The sequence below is a fragment of the Spermophilus citellus genome (genome assembly GCF_964194105.1).
Source record: "Spermophilus citellus genome assembly, chromosome: 5".
Taxonomy (NCBI): domain Eukaryota; kingdom Metazoa; phylum Chordata; class Mammalia; order Rodentia; family Sciuridae; genus Spermophilus; species Spermophilus citellus.
In genome coordinates, this window is record NC_138186.1 from 80,893,445 (window position 1) to 80,913,921 (window position 20,477).

Consider the following 20,477-nt stretch of genomic DNA (forward strand, 5'->3'; position numbering starts at 1 on the left):
ACATGTAAACAAATAGGTATGGCCAGATTTAGATTTGACTCAGAGGCCTTACCATAGTTTGCTGATCTCTAACTTTGACTGCAGAATATATTCCATTGTATGGACATAGGTTTTACTTGAACATTCTTCAGTTGTTGAGCTCTGGTACTCATTTCAGTTTGAGGCTATTACAAAAAATGCTTCTATGAAAGTTAGCATACATATCTTTGTGTGACATTGCACTTATTTCCTCTTGGTAGATTTCTAAAAGTGAAAATCCATATCATATAATAAGTTTATTTTTTTTAGAAATTTTCCAAAGCAACTGTACCATTTGATGTTCCCAAATAGTGGCACTTGAATATTCAATTTTCTCTACGTACGTGTCAACAGCTGGATATTGTCCATGTTCCTTACAGTAACCTCTGGTGTAATAAAGATTAGTGTTCCCCCAACAGATTAAAAATATTTGATAAGCAAATCAGTATAGATATGAACCATGGATATAAACAGCTAGAATCATGGATATAATCAGCTACTCCAGCAGAAACACTGTCTCAACCAAAGAGGATTGAGGTAAGATAACATAAAGAGAGGATGATGGATCTCTCAAATTCTTCTACCAGACCATAGAGCTATTTGGTGACAAAAGTTTACTACTCCACAACACAAGGGAATAATGACCCCAGAAGCTATTTAATCATCAAGATTGCCGCCTAGGTTTCAAAGAGTGGGGGGAGGTAGCAACGCCCAGATTTCAAAGGCCAAATGGAAAATTCTTGGGAGCATAAACCCTACAAAGTAGAACCTAGAAGCTCAAACTTGGCCAGCGTCCAAGTGCCAGTGAGTCCAAAGGGCAGAACATCAAACCTAGCCTTTGTAAGTTCTGCACTTGATTGAGATCCTATCTTCCTTCTGATTTTTCCCTTTTGGAAAGAAATGTCTATCTTATGATTGTACCACTAAAAATATTTTAGAAATAGATCACTTATATGGTTTTAGAGTTCATAGAGAAAATTTTTGCCTCAGGATAGACAAGTACTTAAGGGTGTCACGGATAGGTGATACTTAAATAAGACTCTTAATTTTAGATTTTTGAGTTCATATTGGAATAAGTTAAGGCTTTAGGGAATGCTGAAATGGAATGAATGCATTCTGCATAGGAGAAGGACTTGAATTTTCATGTCCTTCTCCTATGCAAAGGTGGAATATTATAGAAGGAATTAAGCCCCACAAAATAGTATGTTGATGTTCTAACTCCAATTGTGATGGTATTTCAAGATGGGGCCTTTGGGAAGTTATAAAGTATAGATTAGGGCACTAAAAAGGGCCCTATGATGGGATTATCAAACAAAGAGGAAAGAACAGAGTGTGTATTACTTTGAGAACCCAGCAAGAAGATGGCTATCTGCAAACCTTCATCAGGGAACCAAATCTATTGGCAGCCTCCAGAAGTATGAGGAATAAATATTAGTTGTTTTAGTCACCCAGTCTATATTATTTTGTTAAACAGTCTCTGCTTCTAATTTATGTGTTATATATCTCATTGGAAATGCAATTTGTTTTTTTTTTTCATTATTTAAATGTTTATTTTCACCTCTGATCATATTTTACCAATATTATTATAAAATGAGATTTATAAATTTATGTTTATTTGTTTATACTCTATTTGGTTATTATGTTATTGTTATATACATATTGCTAGTTAATACATTCTTAAAAAGAAAATGTTATGTAATAACTGTAGCAATGGTACATTAATTTTAAAGAGTTTTTTTTATTGGTTGTTCAAAAAAACATTACAAAGCTCTTGACATATCATATTTCATACATTAGATTCAAGTGGGTTATGAACTCCCATTTTTACCCCGTATACAGATGCAGAATCACATCGGTTACACATCCACATTTTTACATAATGCCATATTAGCAACTGTTGTATTCTGCTACCTTTCCTATCCTCTACTATCCCCCCTCCCCTCCCCTCCCATCTTCTCTCTCTACCCCATCTACTGTAATTCATGTCTCTCCTTGTTTTTTTTCCCATTCCCCTCACAACCTCTTATATGTAATTTTGTATAACAATGAGGGTCTCCTTCCATTTCCATGCATTGTATTTCCCTAATGATTAAAAACGTTGGATATCTTTTTATGTGCTTATAAACTGTTTTAGTCAGCTTTTTCACTGCTGTGACTAAAAGACCTGACAAAAATAACTTTAGAGGAGGAAAAGTTTATTTGGGAGCTCATGGTTTCAGAAGTCTCAGTCCAAAGAAGGCTAGATTCATTTCTTGGGGCTCAAGATGATGCAGCTCATCTTTGTGGAAGTACATAGTGGAGGGAAGCTGCTCACCTCAAGGCAGCCAGAAAGCAGAGAGTGGGGGAAGGGGCCACAAAGAAGACAACCTTCCAGGGCACACCTCCAGTGACCCACCTCCAGCCACCCCCCACCTGCCTACAAACTCAATGCTGATTAGGTTACACCTCTCACAATCCAATCATTTCAACTAGTAACATTCCTGCATTAATACAGGAACTTCTGGTTTCTGATTGGAATTACATTCTTATTTCCTTTTAATTATGTTTCTAGCTTTCATGTCAAAACTGCATCCTGTGACCCTGCCAACCTTTTTTATTGGTTTTATTTGTCTTTACATGGGTACCTTGAGATTTTCTACCTACAGAATTTTGTCATATATGAAAACAAATCTTAATTCTTTTCTAGTTTAGATATATTTATTTAAACAACTATTTTGGTTCCTTCATGGGCTAGAATCCTCAGTACAATGCTAAGTATCAGTGATGAGAGATGTTTGTACTCTGTTCTTAATCTTAGGGGAAAACACTCAGATATTCACCATTAAATATAATGTTAATTGTAAGTTTTTCATAGCTGTCCTATGTCAGGTTGAGGAAGTTCCCTTCTATAACTCCTTTGTTGAGAGTTGTTATCAACAATGGATACGCAAATTCTGTTATATGTCTACTGAGACAATCATGCATTTTTTTGCCCTATGTTCTTTTAATATGTATGTTACATGAATTGATTTTTTAATATTAAACCAGCCTTCCATTTTTGGAATTAATTCCCAAGAATGGAAATATGATGTCCAATTCAGGTTTTTTAAAATTTTGTGTAGTATTTTTGTGTCTGCATCATGAAGAATATTATTCCAAAGTTTCCTTTTGTCATGTTTTTGTTTGATTTTGGTGTCAAGGTAAAAGTTGGAAGGTATTCCATCCTCTATCCCTAAAAGGGTTTGTGAAAAACTAGTATAATTTCTCTTTTAAACATATGAAAGAATTCACCAGTGATGAAATCTATGTATCAAGTTCTCTTTGTGGAAATATAGTAAATAATTAATTCAATTTCTTTATGTGCTATAGAGCGATTTCTTCTTGAATCAGTTTTGGTAATCTGCATCTTTCTAAGAACTTTTCTAATTCATCTTACTTATTTGTTGCTATAAAGTCATTCTTTAGAGTCTTTTTTAATCCTTTTAATTTCTGCAAAATTAGTAGTAACACACCTCTTTTATTCTTCATTTTGATAATCTCTCTCTCTCTCTCTCTCTCTCTCTCTCTCTCTCTCTCTCTCTCTCTCTCTCTCACATTTCTCCTTGCTCCATGCCCTCAATCTGGCTAAAGATTTGTCAAATGTATAGATTTTCACCCAAAGAAACTACTTTGGTTTGACTAATTTTTCTCTAATGTTTTTCTGTTTTCTACTTCTCTGATTTTGCTTCTTCTACTAGCTTAAAATTTAGTTTCCTCTTCTTTTTCTATTATCTTAAGGTAATAGGTTTAGGCACCTAAGAATTATTTTCTAATATAGAAGTTTAAAATTTCAAATTTCTCTAAGCACCATTAGAGCAGCATCCTATAAATTTTGATAAGTCCCATTTTTTATTTTCATGTAAAAATACTTTCCAGTTGCCTATGATTTATAATGACCCAATGGTTATTCAGAAGTGCATTATTTAATTTCCAAATATTTATGGATTTCCAAATTTCTTTCTTCTGAATGTTCCATCATACATGAATAGGTAAGCCTGAAGCTGACACACAGGTCTCTGAGGCTTTGTTGATTTTTCTTCAATCTTTTTTCCACTCTGATCTTTTGATTAGATAATCTATCTTCAAGTTCACTGAGTTTTTTTCATCAGCCACATCAGATCCCATTGCTGATAGGACTATCTAATGAATTTTTCATTTCAGTTACCATACTCTTTAACTTCAGAATTTTTGTATGGTTCTTTAAAAAATCATTTCTATCTCCTTACTAAAAGTCTCAATTTGTCACACTTTCATTTAATTAAATAGTTTACTTTCTGCTTTTAACTGATAACAGGTATTTTGAAGCCTCTGTTTTTAAATCTAGAAATATTATTTCTGCTGTTTTCTTTATCATGGGTCACATTTTCCTATTTCTTTACATACTTAATAATTTTTGAAACTCAACATTTTAGACAATATATTTTATCAACTCTGGACTGTGTCATTATGCCTGAAGGTTGTCATTCCTGTTTTACAGTTTGTATCTTTATTCACTTACTTGTCAGAATTATATCTGTAAACTACAGCATTAAGTTGCTGCTGGTCTACCCAGTTGATTTTTGTTTATGGGTTGGTTTTTATAAATTCTTCTTTTTATCTTTAAGCCTCAGTTTCTAGGGACTTCCAGTGTCTGCATAGCTTAATGATCAACCAGTGACCAGAAAGAAATTTTACTCAAATGCCTTGAGCCAGTAAGTCCTCTATACCTTGCCAATTACTCTGTAGTTGACAAAAGAGTGCATTAAAAGTTCAGGTCAAGTTTAAGTTGGCCCTGGGTTTTATTTTCTGCTGGGCTCTTTCTGGTCTTCTATATATGTGTATACAGCCCCTAGACAGGAGTGTATGACTAACTTGCATCCTCCCCATTCTCTGATATACATGTGTACAGAAACAGTTGGATATGAGATTGTCTGTCATGACCACAACCCTATGCAGGTAGAACTGCTGGCCTTTTCCAATTAGCTGACTCCAAGATTGTCAGTTACACTAATAATACTGCTAGAAATAAGCACCACCCATCTGAATAAGTCCCTTCCACCAGAACAGGACCGTTTCTGGTCTTAATGGCTTGCCCTGCCCTGGAGATCCATCAGCAATAAACAACCTGGGAGTAGGATACAGCATCCCTAGATTAAAACATTGAACTACAACATTCTTGCAACATTTATCAAGCACCTGTCAGACTGTTTTATGTCTTTGTCTGATTTCCAAAGCACTAGATTTTGGGGTTTTGTTCAATTTTTGTCCAGCTTTATGATTGTTTTTTTTTTTTTTGGGGGGGTAGAAGAAAATCTGCCAACCTTCTTATCTAGCCATGGATAAAATTCCACCCCCAGCTCAATCTTAACTACATTGAAGCACATATAATCCTCTCTCATTAACAAAAATGGTAAAATTTACATGAGTTCTCCAAGTTACACAGCAAATAAAGGACCCATTCATTTCACAAATATTTGAGCAACTACATACATGCCAATAACTCTTCTAAATGCATCAAGGACCAAAAGAAACAAAAAAGATATTTTTGTTAGTGTAGTATGAATTCTAGCAGGAGGATATAAACAATAAATTAAACTAAAATACATAGTGCATGAAAAGGTGATTAAGGCCTACAAGAAAAAAATACAATAATAAAATGGACCAAGATAAAAGGGACCATTAATTGAAGATGGAAAGACCTTTTCACACTCAATAACATTTGAGCAAAGACTTGAGGATTAAAGGAGTTAAAGAAACTAATCAAGCAGATAATTGGAAGAAAAGCATTCCAGGCAAAGGGAACATAAAGTGGAGAATGGAAGGGAACAGTGAACCTGGAATGTTAAAGAACATTAACAGCAACATTAATATAATCAGTGGGGTAGAGATATATTAGGTATCCACTGCTGTGAAAAAGATTACCCAAACTTTTCAACTCAGGATTTCTCCCAAATCTGAAATCAAGATATTGGTCATCTAGCAGCTCTCTCAAGGCTCAAATGAGAGAGACCTTACTTCCCAACTCACTCACAGTTGTTGGTAGAATTCCATTCTATACTGGCTATTAGCTGGAGGATACTTTTAGTCCCTCCATGGGTTTGTCCATAAGGCAGTGTACTACAGGGAAGCTGCTTAATCAAAGAAAGGAAGAGAAAAGAGCCAGAGAGTACAAGCAAAAGTCATCATCTTTTATAACTTAATCTCAGAAGTGACATCCCATCCTTTTTGCCAATCCTCTTGTTAGAAGCCAATTACTAGGTCCACAACATACTGAAAAAGAGAGGATTATATATGGGGCATAAGTATTAGGAAGTAGAAGGCACTATGGGCCATCTTAAGAGGCAGCCAACCACAAGAGAGTAGTGGGAAATGAGGTCAGAGAGGTTTGTGAGGTGGGAAAGAATGCCAGATCACACAAAGCTCCATAGGTTCTAGTAATGACTTTGTCTTTTACTGTGAGTGAAATGGGAAAGTATTACAGGATTTTGAGCAGACTTGGCATAGGATATGTCATGTTTTTAAAAGATCACTATGATTTCTGCATTATGAATAAAAATCGATAGGTAAGGGATATGTTAGAGGTTCCTATAATAACCTAAAAAGAGACAACAGTGTGTTAAACAGTATAGTAGCCAGAAGGTAGTAAGAAGTAAATTCTAAAAGAATTCTTAAGATCAAATACAAGAGAATTTCCTGCCATATTTGATACAAAACATGAAAAAAATAGTTTCAAGGACAGTCTTCAAGATTTTTGGCCTGAGGAACTCTATCCTTCTGGTTGCTACATAGTACAACAAGGAAAATAATAGTATAGAAGATCGAGCTGCTCTGAACATGTGAAATTTGAGGTTTTCTGGTAGAAATTCCTGTAACAGCTGCACAGAAGAATATGAAGTTCAAAAGAGGTTTGCACAAAGATTTGAATTTGGAAGTTTGGCATATAAATGATATTTAGAATCAAGCAACAGTATAAAATCAATAAAGGACTGAGATAAAGAACAGATCCAAAGATTAAACCCTGGGCATTTCAACATTAAAGAGGTCAAGAAGAAGAGAAAGAAGCTGCAATGAAAACTTACAAGGCATAACCAAGGACGTAAAATGAAAAACCAAGAGTATATGTTTCTTCACAATCTGGCATATAGAGGAAGGTTTATGATACCAATGTGACAAACTCACACAAGTCACTCTAGCTATAAATTCAAGAGATTACTTATTTTTCTGATATTTCCACTTGGAAATGAGGAAAGAAATCCTTAGGCATTTAGGTCTCAAGAAGTTTTTATCTAGATAATCTCTTGAGCAGACTTAACCAGAAACTACTTAGGAAACATCCCCTAAGATTAACAATGTTTTCTTTTAAAAGGAAGAAATGGGAACATGAAACAGAACACAAAATTAGACAGAACTGAGAACTATAAAGTCATACAAGAGCAGTTTTATGAAAGAAAATAGCAAAACACTTGAAGACATAATGAATAAATAAAATTAATAAAAAGGAAAAAAGAAATTGAAAGCTTAACCCATTAAGTTTTCAATTTTTCAAGTCTCAACTTTTCAATTCTAGGAACATTTCAACAAAATTGGCACAGATATAGTAAACTAGGTTGGAAATCATAATCTAGAGTTTACGTATAATTATACTAATATTAATATTATACCAATTAGTATGCCATAATATAATTATATGCCTATTATGTAATATATGATTATATATTACATACTAGTATATAATTATATATTACATACTAGTTTGTAAGTTTTTTTTAAACATTTGGGAATATATGACAAAATGGGTTTATGTTTCTGGGGTAGACAGAACATCTCCAGCCAAGGGAGTCTCCTGATTAGAAGATCACTACTAGTATAGTGGAAATGGGCAGAAATAAGCAACTTCACATTTCATCTTCAACAAGCTCCAGGAAACTGTATCTCCTTTTCAGGTAGCTTCAGTTAACAGGATTGCTAATAACCAACAGACGGGGAATATCCGCAGGCAGACACAGCAATCATCCTGACTTCTATAAACTTGCCAGGAAAAAAACACCTGAATTCCATTAATAACACACAAGATCCCCTCCAAATGGAGCTTCCAGACCTTCGGATTTACAGAGATCCTTAAAGGCCATCTACAAATGAAAATTCTTTTTATAATGATACTAAGTTTTTATTTGCATTTTTTCTATGCTTAACATGAACTAATTGATGGAACAGAAACAATAGTGGATAAAACTGCTGGCCTTTAAAAAGGAGAGAGAACAGTGGACTCATGCTATACTGCCAGTCATTTTGTATCCTTCAGGGGAAGAAGTAGTTTAGACTTTTATTCATGAAAGTAAACTGTCTATTAAATGTCCACCCTTAAGTATGTATCTTTTAATATTATGTGGCAAGAGAAGTATACATAAAGCATACTTACTTGTTTCTTACAAATGTCTCAATATAATGCTATTCCAGTTATGAGATACACTATCGCATTTTTAAAAAATCCTCTTTTTTTGCTTGAAACAACAACTGCCAAATGAGTAATGGTTATCCAGACTTATGTATAAGGCAGTCTTTGTCAAAAATGAGCAGTGAACATTGAGCACGGTGGCATGCAACCACAGTCCCAGCTACTCAGGTGGTGGTGGGGCAGGAGGTTGCTTGAGTCCAGGACTTCAAGGCCATCCTGAGCAACGTAGCAAGATCTCAAAATACAAGCAAGCAAATAAAACAACAACAAAAAAGAAACTGCAAAGAAAATAAGTAAATAACAGTATTTGTTACCACCAATAAAACTCAAGCTTTCAAGAGAAAAATCAGAATTTAGGAATACTTGAATTTATCACCTTTAGAAATTGAGTTTCACAGCTTCCAAATACAAAAGGGCTTTTCTAATAAAAATAGTGGTGACAATATTGAATGTTTTTTCTAATGTATAATGATATATGTCAATATTTGAAAAACCTATATTATTCATTGAACCAATATTTTCCAAATGAATAAAGCAATAAAATGTCAAAAAACCATGTATAGGTAAAAGATTGATTCAAAGTGCAAATGGAATTTCAAGGCAATGAAGAATTAAAAGGCAGTGAACATATAAATTTAAATCAATAATTTGAAGGCAGTTAGCACTCTTAAATATTTTCATGGAGGAAGACAACTAAAACTACTTTAAGAGAATTTTAATAAGAGTTTAAACCTTTGTGACCAGTTTTGTTTTGTTTTTGTTTGGTTTTTCATAGAAACCGGCATCTTAGTTAGAACCCACACTGGCATTAAAAAAACCTGACAAAGGTAGGAGAGCCCTGAAACAGCAGCTCTCCAAAAATATGTCTATAAGCTACTGTAAATTATCACTAATTAACATATGAAAATTAACCTTTGTCTAGAAAAGTGACTGCCAAATGATTTGTTACCCGATAGCTTTTCTTTTAAAAGCACACAAGAAAGACAGAAGACAACACAGAAGACAATTGCAAGCCTAATTATTTTCCCTATTCCTCAAACCTCTCTAAATACATGCACAAAAAACACATTATGAAAGCCATCACTTCTTCCTAGACCTGCCTGTGTTAAAATCAGAATCAGCATCATAAACACTTCAGTAATGGATTACCAAGCTCCCTATCATACCAAGTAAAACAGAACTTCTGGACATGATCTAGCATTCCATATTATTAAAATGTCTCCAGAAAATTTCTGAAGCTTTCCTGGAGGTTCAATGCTGGTAGCCACTCCCATAGGAAACATCCTCAGAATCATTTGCTTAAAGGCAAATAGCTCCATCTTGGGAAATAAGATCTACTTTGGGCTCTGCCACTCACTAATAAGGTGATCTTTAACATCGATTTCTTCCTCTAGAAAAGGTAGAAAATACAAAAAGAAAAAAAAAAAAAGCAGGGTGGCGAGGAGACAAACATTTATGAAAATTTTAAAAAATGCTGAATATGAAAGTCTTGTACATTGCCTACAAGGTTAGACTGAAAATGTGCTGATGTATTGAGACAGATTAGATAACCGTAGAATTTGATGGAGGCAACAGATAAATACAGTGCTTTGTATTTTTTTAGTTCTCAGAATCCAGAAGAAGATGTCTATGTAATAAGTAACTAGATAGTATCTAGCATTTCAGAAGAAAAAGCTGGGTTTGAGAATAATAATTATTTTAGAAACCACACAATTCTTTTCTTTCAGGTTCTTTGCTGTAGGTAGGTCATCATTGAGTTGAAGCCAAAGGCCTTGGTGGATAGTTAAAGGATGTGACTAACTTTATAATAATAACCATTAATAATATCCAATTAAATTTTGTTTTGACTTCATGGTCAACAAAAAATTCTATTCATCATTTGGCTTTTCATGCAAATTTCTTCCCTAGACCAGTGTGTCTCAACTATCCTAACCCAAGGAAGTTATATTTTTCAGCATAGCCTAAGTTCTGCAGAGAATTAGCCCTAAGGCCCTAAGCACCTATTATTTGTAAGGACTGACTCATTTCCTAATGTTTTAAATTCTATTATAGATAGTTTATCCTTGTGAGGACTGAAGACATACTATCCTTGGGAGAACTGAGAAAAATACTAAAAGCCTTTTCTGTAGGTTTAATTTCCTACATGATACTAACTGCAAAGAGCTGATGAAGTAATATTCTGGCTTACAAGTCTCTGTGACCTTGGTTTTAATAGATTAGTTCAGTAGCCTCTGGGTTCAATGATAAGATATGGTTCCTGGACTTGGACTTCCCTAACATGTAAATTGGCTCATCCTGTTACATGTCTACAGGATAATCTTATTTTATTGTTACACAAGTGACAGGCTCCTCCACCAAAATTGTTTTTGAAGAAGTAAGCCATATCCTTCCAATAAATTTGTACTGAAAAGGCAACATTCTACTTAATAAGAACCATATCAACAGTTTTAACATTACATTTATAAAATATTTAATGTATAAATAGGAAATATTAAATTCTTTTCTTTGTCCTTTTGGTTTTTTATTTAGAAATAATTTTAGACATGTAGAATAGTTGCAAAAGTAGTACCAAGAGTTGCCATATACCCTTCAGCCAGCATCCTTTAATGTAACATCTTACATAATTATACACAATTTATCAAAACAAGAAAATTAAAGCTGGTATAATACTAGTAACTAACTACAGAAGTTATCCAAATGTCACCACTTTCCCTATTAATGCCATTTTTAGAAATATTATTCAATATTAAAATACTATAAAGACTTTTCCAAACCTATACCAAAAGGATAGAATTTCACAATGGGTCCTTTATATTTTAGATCAGGAGAAAAGACAAAGGTTAGAACCAAAACAGCTAAATTAAAAAATCAATGAAACACTTGAAAAAAATTCCCATTAACATAAATTTCTGTGTTTTTTAAAGTTTCCAACTAAAATCTTATACATCTTATTTACTGATGAAAAAAATGGAATCTCTTTTCTAAATAAGAAATTTTACATTTTTTAAATAGCACAAGTCTCATGATTATTTGAAAAGAAAGAAAAATGTAGGTGGTTATTATAAATTTGTAAGATCTAATACTAGAAAAAGGGGAGGGGAATGGGAAGGGAGAGAGGCTACCTATCAACCATAGCCTCTGAATTAAATACCTCTGTATAGTACAATAAAGGTAATGATGAAAATTCCCCTTCCAAGAGAGCTTTCTACTATTGTCAACACTTACCAAAAAAATTCTGGAAAACATATTTTTAAATAAAGAGCACAATTAAGTATGGGAAATCAGCAATATTAACATAAGGGACATGAAAATAAAGTAATCAGATCGAACTACCACAAAGAAGTGTTATAAGCTAACCTAAAAGATGCAAAATAGGCACTAATAGTTTTAGAATATTGAGAATGAAGACATATTATTTATTCATTCCTGGTGTAAAAGAAAACAATAATCTCATATTTGATATCAAAATTAAAAGTTTATATGTAGCTTTATTCTACATTCTGATAGCAGCCCAAATAGGAAATATAACAAAAAGATACTTACTATAATAGCCATATAATACAGTGTCCTCAATCTGTTTGCTGACATTAGCATTAGCCCAGTCCTAGGACAGTAAGGAAACAATAGCAATATTAATTTTAACATCCACCTGCCCAACAGTTAAGATTTAATTTGACAGAATTTCACTTCTAAAGTTTATCATTAATTCAAATAAGATATGGTCTATATCTTCAAAAAATGAGAGGCAGACAAGTAAACAGACAAATTTCAATATGGAAATGCTTAGATAAGATAACACAGTTCTGGGGAAGCACCAAGGCACCTAACTGAACTGAAGATCAGGAATAGCTTTCCCAAAATTATCTAAAATGAGAGACCAAAGGTAAAAGAAGATGTTTTTAGGGAAAAGGAAAGAAAATAGAAAGAAAATGATGAAAGAGGAAAGAGGAATATTCATGGAGAGTTAGAAAAACTGAAAGAAGCTAAGTACAGATTCACTAGAAAAACAAAAACAAAAACCAGAAAACAGGTGGAGTAAAGGAAAGGAAGGGCATATGTTGAAGAGATTTGTGAGTCATAGTAAGTATTTTGGACTTTGTCCTAAAAGTAATGAAAAATGGTGATGAATTTATGCAGACATTAACAAATGTAATTTGTATTTTATAAAATAAGGTTTGAACAGATTATCACTTTTGAAATATATAAAAGTCCATCTAAACTCCTTTGCATTCATCCCCATAAATGTTCTTTCAACTAATAAACTTATATTTCAAGTTAATCTCGTCAATAGAAAAAAAAATCTATACACTACTGAGTCAGAATGGAGGTATAATAATATCAAATATTTTTGTCTAATACCCTAAATTCTGTGCATGCAAAAAATTAAACCTGGAGAGTCTATGGAACTGGTCATTGATATTAAGTTGCAAGGTTCAAATTCGAATGCAGGTCATTTTTTTTTTAATAAACATTTCAGGAATTCAAGTTAGTGTCAACATTCACTATAAGTGCTGTTAAGGAAATTATCAACACTTAATTTTCTTAAAATAACTTAGGATTTTTCTTTTCTTCTTCTTTTTGCCTACAAATACATCTAGCAATGAACATCTATGAATTTCTTGCTGATAAATAACTAAACATGTGGACGATCCAAACTTGCAAGTGCAAAACCTATATACAAAATGAACAATAATACTTCCAAACAGCTATTAAAATATAGCTTAATAAACCAAATTTTAAAAATGAACTATATAAAGAAAACTAACCTAACTGTAGATTATTAAAGTTCTAGATAAGTTGAAAATCACCTGTGCAACATGAAAGATTATAAATACTAATTCACTCCGAATTAATCTATAAAAATAATATATATTGCCAATCAAAACCCCAGTGTACTGAGTGAGCCAGGCATGATAGCATGTGCCTATAGTCCCAATTACTTGGCAGGCTAAGGTGAGAAAATTGCTTGAACTCAGAAGTTCAGTGATAGCATGGACAACATAGCAAGACCTTTTCTCTTAAAAGAAAGAAAAAGTGGAGAGAGAGAGGGGGGAGAAAACAGGAAGAAAGAACGAAGGGAAGGGCAAGGGAGGGAGGGAGGAAAGAAGAAATCCCAATGTACCAAGGGAGTATGTTAATATGTTAAAAAAGACCAACAATAAGTAATTTCCTAATTACTATATTTTACTAGTAAAACATGAAAATGTTTTATTTTAATAATGTTTAATTTAACTAACTGGCATAATAGAAAACATTAATAATATGAAGTAGTGGCAAAATGTGGAGTTGAAAGCATTTCCTTCACATTAATAGGAGACTCTATGATCTAGATATCCTTTGTTGAATCCATCCTAAAAATATTCACAAGTTAAGATAGATATTAGTACAGGGACATTTTTAACAGTAGTACTGGCCAATGAATGACTTTGAGATTCTTACTGATTTCCCTGGCAACAAGATAGACTGAACAGGGCGGCCTCCCTTTCCCACACAAGAGGAATACACTTAATTTCAACTACTCCTGGGACAAAGGAGCCCACAGTCTTCATCAGTTATTCAACAATGAGAATGTCCTAACACCCTCTGAACAGCTTGTACCTACTCAGCTCAGACTACTTGACACTGAAGTCCCAAGTGTTTATCTATCTACAAGACCACTCTTCTGCCTCCCCTATAAGATAGAAGAAAGGAGGTTGAAGTACTGAAGTATCTGCCCTTGGGAGAGCTTATTCTTGCATATATTTCAACTTATACATGAACATAAGCACTTGTTGATTTTTATTCCAGTAAATGACAGTCTACACCAAGCAACAATAATGGTTTTTGCTTAAAAGCTCTTTGCCCAATCATATTCAGTATAGTGTTGTTTAAAACTGAAGAAAATCTAAATACCCCAGGAAAAATGGTAAAACATATTATTGTATATTCATAACAGAGAATATCACACAGACATTAAAAACAAACCTATTAAAAAAAACAGCCATAGAAACATACACATGAAGTACTTTTGGATAGAGGGAAGAGAACATATTGCCACCATTAGTTTTAACACATGCAACCAACTCTTTAGGGGAAAGAAAAGGGGGAGGAACAAAAGAAACACCTAAAATACTTTTAAAAAGTCAAAGAAAGCATACATAGTGCTTACTAACTAGAATGGAAAGCCCTGAGGAAAATTCTATATAATGATTAGAAATTTTTTCCTCAATGATTCAAATATCCAAATGCATATATACATAATCCCCAAAGCTTCACCTCCTAAGAGACGTACTTCCTTAGTGATTGCTTATGCATCAAATTGGAAGTGTAAAAAGATTTCTGATGAAGATGATCAAATTAAGAATAATTTATCGATGGACTAGAGGATAATTATAGCTTTTTTACTTATAACATTTCATGCAAAGTCCCTAGGAGTTTCCAAGACAGCCCCAAGAAGTAGTAATGTCCTCAACAGAACAAAAGGCAAAAGGGTGGGAGGGGAAAGGAGGAGTCATGGGGGTAAAAAAGATGGTGGAATGAGATGGATATCATTACTCTGAATACATGTATGAAGACAAGAATGGTGTGAATATACTTTATATACAACCAGAGATATGAAAAATTGTGCTCTATATGTGTAACATGAATTGTAATGCATTCTGCTGTCGTATATAACAAATTAGAATTTTAAAAAATTCAAACTTAAAAATTGGACAAGAGCCCAAACCCAGGGGGAAGTGGGGGGGGGGTTGAAAGTAGAAATTTTGAAAGTAATTTATAGCCAAATAATCATTCAAATTTAACATCTTTTACTCTACAAGTTTCTTGTGTTTAACCAATCATTGAGGCAATAGAGAGTAAAACTGTTACTATTTTAAAGCTACAAATATGTGTAAAATACACAACATCACTCAAGTACCATTAGTGTATTTGGCTTTTATGCACTCCTCTGCCTCCAAAATATTTGATATATTGTCAAGAAAGCTTACTTTATTAAATCTTCTTTCTTTTACGTTTTGAAAACCACTATACCCTTGATATGTTTTATAAACTATTGCCTCCCAGAGTAGAAACAAAAAGAAACTTCAATCACTTAAGACTCAAAGGAATGTAAAGACACTCAAAAACTAATACTAAATAGAGACTACTATAGAAGAATATTTCAGAAGAAAAGAAAATGATATGAATTCCATAGAACAAAAATGTAGTGGGGTCACATATGTAAATTCCTTTTCCTATCCTTCAAGATGACTTTCTAAAACCTGGTGTCCAACCTAAAATTCCAACATGACTCTCCATACTTTTACCTGATAACCTCACCTTAGATCAGTAATTCTCATTCAGAAGCCATTTTGTTCCCATGGGCATTTGGAAATGTCTAGAGACACCAGGCAGAGGGAGGAATAGGCATCTGTTAAGTAGACATCTGCAAAACTTAGGAGAGTCCCTCACCACAAAGAATTATCCAGCACAAAATGTCAATGGTGGGGAACCACTGACTTAGAGGTCTGGCCTACCTCAGCATCTGTCAAGCATCTTACACCTGCAATGACACACTATCTCCACTCTCAAAAATTCTTCCTATTCTAATGAAGTTTAAAGTATACAAACTCAACTAATTCCCATTAACCTCAAAGAGATAAAGACATTACCACAACAAATAAAAACAGATGCCCACCTAGAGAACAAAATTTCCTGAAAAGTTGACAGTATTCCTTATCACTACATCCTCACCTCACTGTCCATATTTAACCCACTCCAACCTGTCTGTCCTACTGCTATGCTAAAATTATTCTTCATAGTTACCAATGACCAAATCCAGTTGTCGTTTCTCTACCCCTTTCACTTAACCTTCCAACAACACTCAAAAAAGCAATCATTCTCTATTCCTGAAATATTCTTCTCCTACTTTCGTTATCTACTTTTCTTCTTCTCGGGTTCCAGCTTCTTCCCTTTGACTGGCCTCTACATATTGAAGCACTTCAATGTCAAGTCTTCTCTCACTACTCAGTCTCCCCAGTTACCAGTATACAGCTCTGACATTCATATGTTTACTCCCAAATATTTCTCTCCAGTCCTACCTCTCTTCAGAGCTTCAACTTCCTACTTGATACCTACACTTGCAAATATATATGGTTACTTTGAAGGTGACTTATTTAAAACACATTTTTTCCCTCTACACTCCCTCATATACCCATGTGCATATTTATGCTCTGTTATTCCTTTAGACTTCCCTATATCTCTAAGCTGTATAAAAACGTAGGCACTCCAATTTTCTTTTACCTTCATCCTGTCATATCCAATCCATGAACAAATTCTTGAGTTCTACCTCCAATATATATATTATTTTAATCGTTTTTGTCCACTAGCACCACTCCAATTCAACTTACCTGCACCTTTTACCTTCATTAACTTTCTATTAAGAGAAAAATCCAGATTCACTAACATGAAAAAAATTATAAGCCATTTGGCCCTTGCCTTCCACTGGTTCTTAGCTTATACAAAAGCAAAACCTTAATACCACACTTCAGTCAAAAAAGCCAATTCATCCTGCCTAAAGTCTTTTGTATTTGCTGAGAATTCTCTCATTTTGCTCTTAGCTGGCTGTCATCTAACCCACTAGTTTGGTTTACCTCAGCAGTCTGGCCTCCCTATCACCATTTCTGTGTTAAACACACCTAAATAGACTTTTGTGTCAATATATTATATATCCTTGTAGAATTTATCACTAATACAGTACCTTGTTGCATTTATTTGTTGACCATTTGTCTGGCTTTACATACTCTTAAGCTCCATGTGAATTGCAATCTCATTTATTTTCATCATAATCTCCAGAAACTACCTTGTCTACCACATACTATGTACTTAATAAATAGTAAATAAATGTATTTAAGGTTCAGAGAACAAGACAAAGTTCTAAGATATAATACCCACTGTTTGAAAATAGGAATAAGGAAGCAACAGAGTTCAACCCAGATATGTTGTAACAGCAGGCCGCAAAGAGATTAATCACTAGGGGACAAGAGTAAATAAATACTAAGTATTTTGATGCCATATCTTAACTACTAGCTTTGAATTTTTTTTACATGTTGTATAAAATAAAGAATATTTATTCATATTAGTGTCAACTTATCATTTTTAATGGTATAGTTCACTCTCCAAAGTCATTGGCCAACTATACAAGACTGTTTAATAGAGCACTTATAGCTAAGCTTTAAGGTCTTTTTTTAATATAAAAAGTTGATTACTTCACAAGAAGTTAGAAACAAAGCAGTTATTTAGTTACAATTATCTACAATGCTTTATGTTAAAAGAAATGTCAACAGAAACATTGTAATGTACAGCTTCTATAAAAAGGCAGAGAAAGCAGGAATTTAGGAATAAGAAGTGTATGTTAGAAGCTGGGCATGGGTGCCGCTTGCCTGTAATTCCACCTACTCTGGAGAATGAGGCAGGAGGATCTAAAGTTCGAGGCCAGACAATGAAATTTAATGAGACTCTACCTCAAATAAAATAAAAAGAGCTGGAAATGTAGCTCATTTGGTAGAGCCCTGGGTTAATCTCCAGTACCAAAAAAGAGATTGGAATGGAAAGGAGAGTGGAGGGGAGGAGAGACAAAAGCACATTAAAATGCAAGTATCACTCACTATGGAAAGCAATACCAGAACATATTGCTAACCAACATACATTTATAGCAACAAATAAACCTGGAATAGATCTAAAGCCATTGTGGCATATTTACATTAACATGACTATATTTATAGTTATAGCATAACATCTGAAGAACTAATTGTTAAATACTTTACACTTTCCTTAGTTGTTGAGTACGTGAAAAGAATTCAGCAGTAGCTTTCTGGAGAAGAGTTTATCAGTGAAAAGTTTTAAAAATGTTTTTGGTTCTACTTTTGAGAGTTAGCAAACAGGCTGACTCCAAATGAAAACTGTGAATTTTATTCAACAAAAGAGAAGATAAGAAGAGAGAGCCAAAGAGAGAGAGAAAGAGGAAGAAAGTGGAAGGGAGACATACAAAGAATGTTTCAAGGTATCAAAAAAGTGTCAATGTACAGAGAAAAAAAATGATACATTGTCTAAATTGAAGGGGCTAAACCAAACAAAACTAGACATAAATAAAGAAAATAGATGGGTGTGGTGGCACAGCCCTGTAATCTCAGCAGCTCTGGAGGCTGAGACAGGAGGATTATGAATTCAAAGCCAGCCTCAGCAAAGGAAAGGCACTAAGCAACTCAGTGAGGCCCTGTCTCTAAGTAAAATACAAAATAGGGCTGGAGATGTGGCTCAGTGGTCAAGTGCCCCTGAGTTCAATTCAATTCCTGGTACTCCCCAACCCACCCCACCACCCCCAAAAAAGTAAAAGTACAACCTACAGTTTTATTATCCTAATAATAATTTTTAAAAGCTTTGTATTAAGTATGAGAAATTCATCATGAATTTTGTTCCCTTCTAGTCATTTATATCACATTTATATTTAATAACTATAAAGTAAGCACATAAATTACCATTGTGTATTTTCTTCTTTTAGGAGAAATTTAATAAGCAGTCTAAATTTTAACAAGTAAGATTTTTGTTCTTTAGGAAGATAAATTCTTAAAATTTTGCTCAAATGAATATAATGCAATTTCACCAAAAACAAACAAACAAACAATAATTAAAATCATCACCCAGGCAATGATTGCTAAAAATATGGGCACAAAACAACTACTTACTTAATCTAGGAGAGAGTTCACAATTTCATGAAAATATTTACTTGAGAAATTTCAAGATGAAAATATTTCCCCACAAAATCTAAAATCAAATATTCTAAATTCACAACTAAAAACTCCTATTCAAACAATAGTTGTACAGGAATAATTACACTGTTTCTATTATATCTGCAAAAATTATGTATATATCATATATAATATATATATATATATATATATATATATATATATATATATATAGCATATGTGTATATATGTATGTTATTTAACTTCACAGAGAATAGTCTAGAAGTTTATAATTATGTCTTATCCATCTGGAATTATCATACACATACACACACACACACACACACAAAAAAAAAAAATGGTCATTTTTCTTAAAACAATGTTTCAGCCCAAAATATGGGCTGAAATGTTTTGCTTTATTATGACAGTTCAATACACAATATGAATTGCTTAAATGAAAACAACAACAACAATAGACTCCTTAGCAGAAATCCCATTTACTGAGCTACTTGAAAATATCTTTTACTTAAGAGGCCATCTTCTCAAGAAACCTCATGAAACAAGAGCTCTGAAACCAGATTGCAGAACTTCAAATTCCAGTTACAATACTGACAAGCTGAACCTTGGTTTTTCATCCATAAAACTATGGATAATCTTATCTACATTGTAGGGTTGTTTAGGAGATCAAACAAAGTTAATATATGTAAAACGCTTAAAATAGAGACTGACACATAGTAAATATTCAACAAATGTTAGCTTCAAAAGAGTTGTGAGAGGCACAAGAATAAATCTTTTATGCTTAAAATATTTTCAGATCAACAAAAGGCATTTTTCACATTTGCAAGGTTATTGAATTCATGGTTCTTATGTCAATTAATAGTTTGCTTCTAGTTTACCATGTTGCATTCTTAGCCTTTATACTTCATTTCTATTCTTATTTCAACCCAGATACAAAAAAAGGAAACACAAAATACACTGGACTTAATTGCTCAGAACTTGAAAGAAAAAAAATTACATAGTATGATCATACATACCTTAAATGTGCCATTTTGATTTTTCATGTAAGAAACCAAAAATATATCCACTGGAAGAAGTGCTGATGTGATAAGTGCAATTGCTAGAGAAAAAATTGCTGTTATGGTGGAGACAACTTCACTTTCTCTCTGACTTTGGTATTTACGAACATATATCCAGCAAAACGCTAAAATAGCCTGAAATAGAACAAAAAGAATGTTTATTACTCCCCTATGTATTTTCCAACCCTGACTTTGTATGTGTTTAAAGGTGTCCAGTAAAAAAAC

At 33.4% G+C, this 20,477-nt stretch overlaps 1 protein-coding gene across 3 annotated transcripts in view; it reads right to left on the minus strand.

Annotated features, from left to right (window-relative positions):
- Positions 1-20,477, minus strand: part of LMBRD1 (LMBR1 domain containing 1) — a 102,907-nt gene that overhangs the window by 74,109 nt on the left and 8,321 nt on the right. For all 3 annotated transcript variants that reach the window (XM_081293834.1, XM_081293832.1, XM_081293833.1), the window contains 2 exons: positions 20,211-20,387; positions 12,014-12,074 (listed from right to left, as the gene is read on the minus strand). In XM_081293834.1, the coding sequence (XP_081149960.1) occupies positions 12,014-12,074; positions 20,211-20,224 (75 nt within the window). In that variant the 5' untranslated portion in view covers positions 20,225-20,387. The remainder of the gene's footprint in view (positions 1-12,013; positions 12,075-20,210; positions 20,388-20,477) is intronic.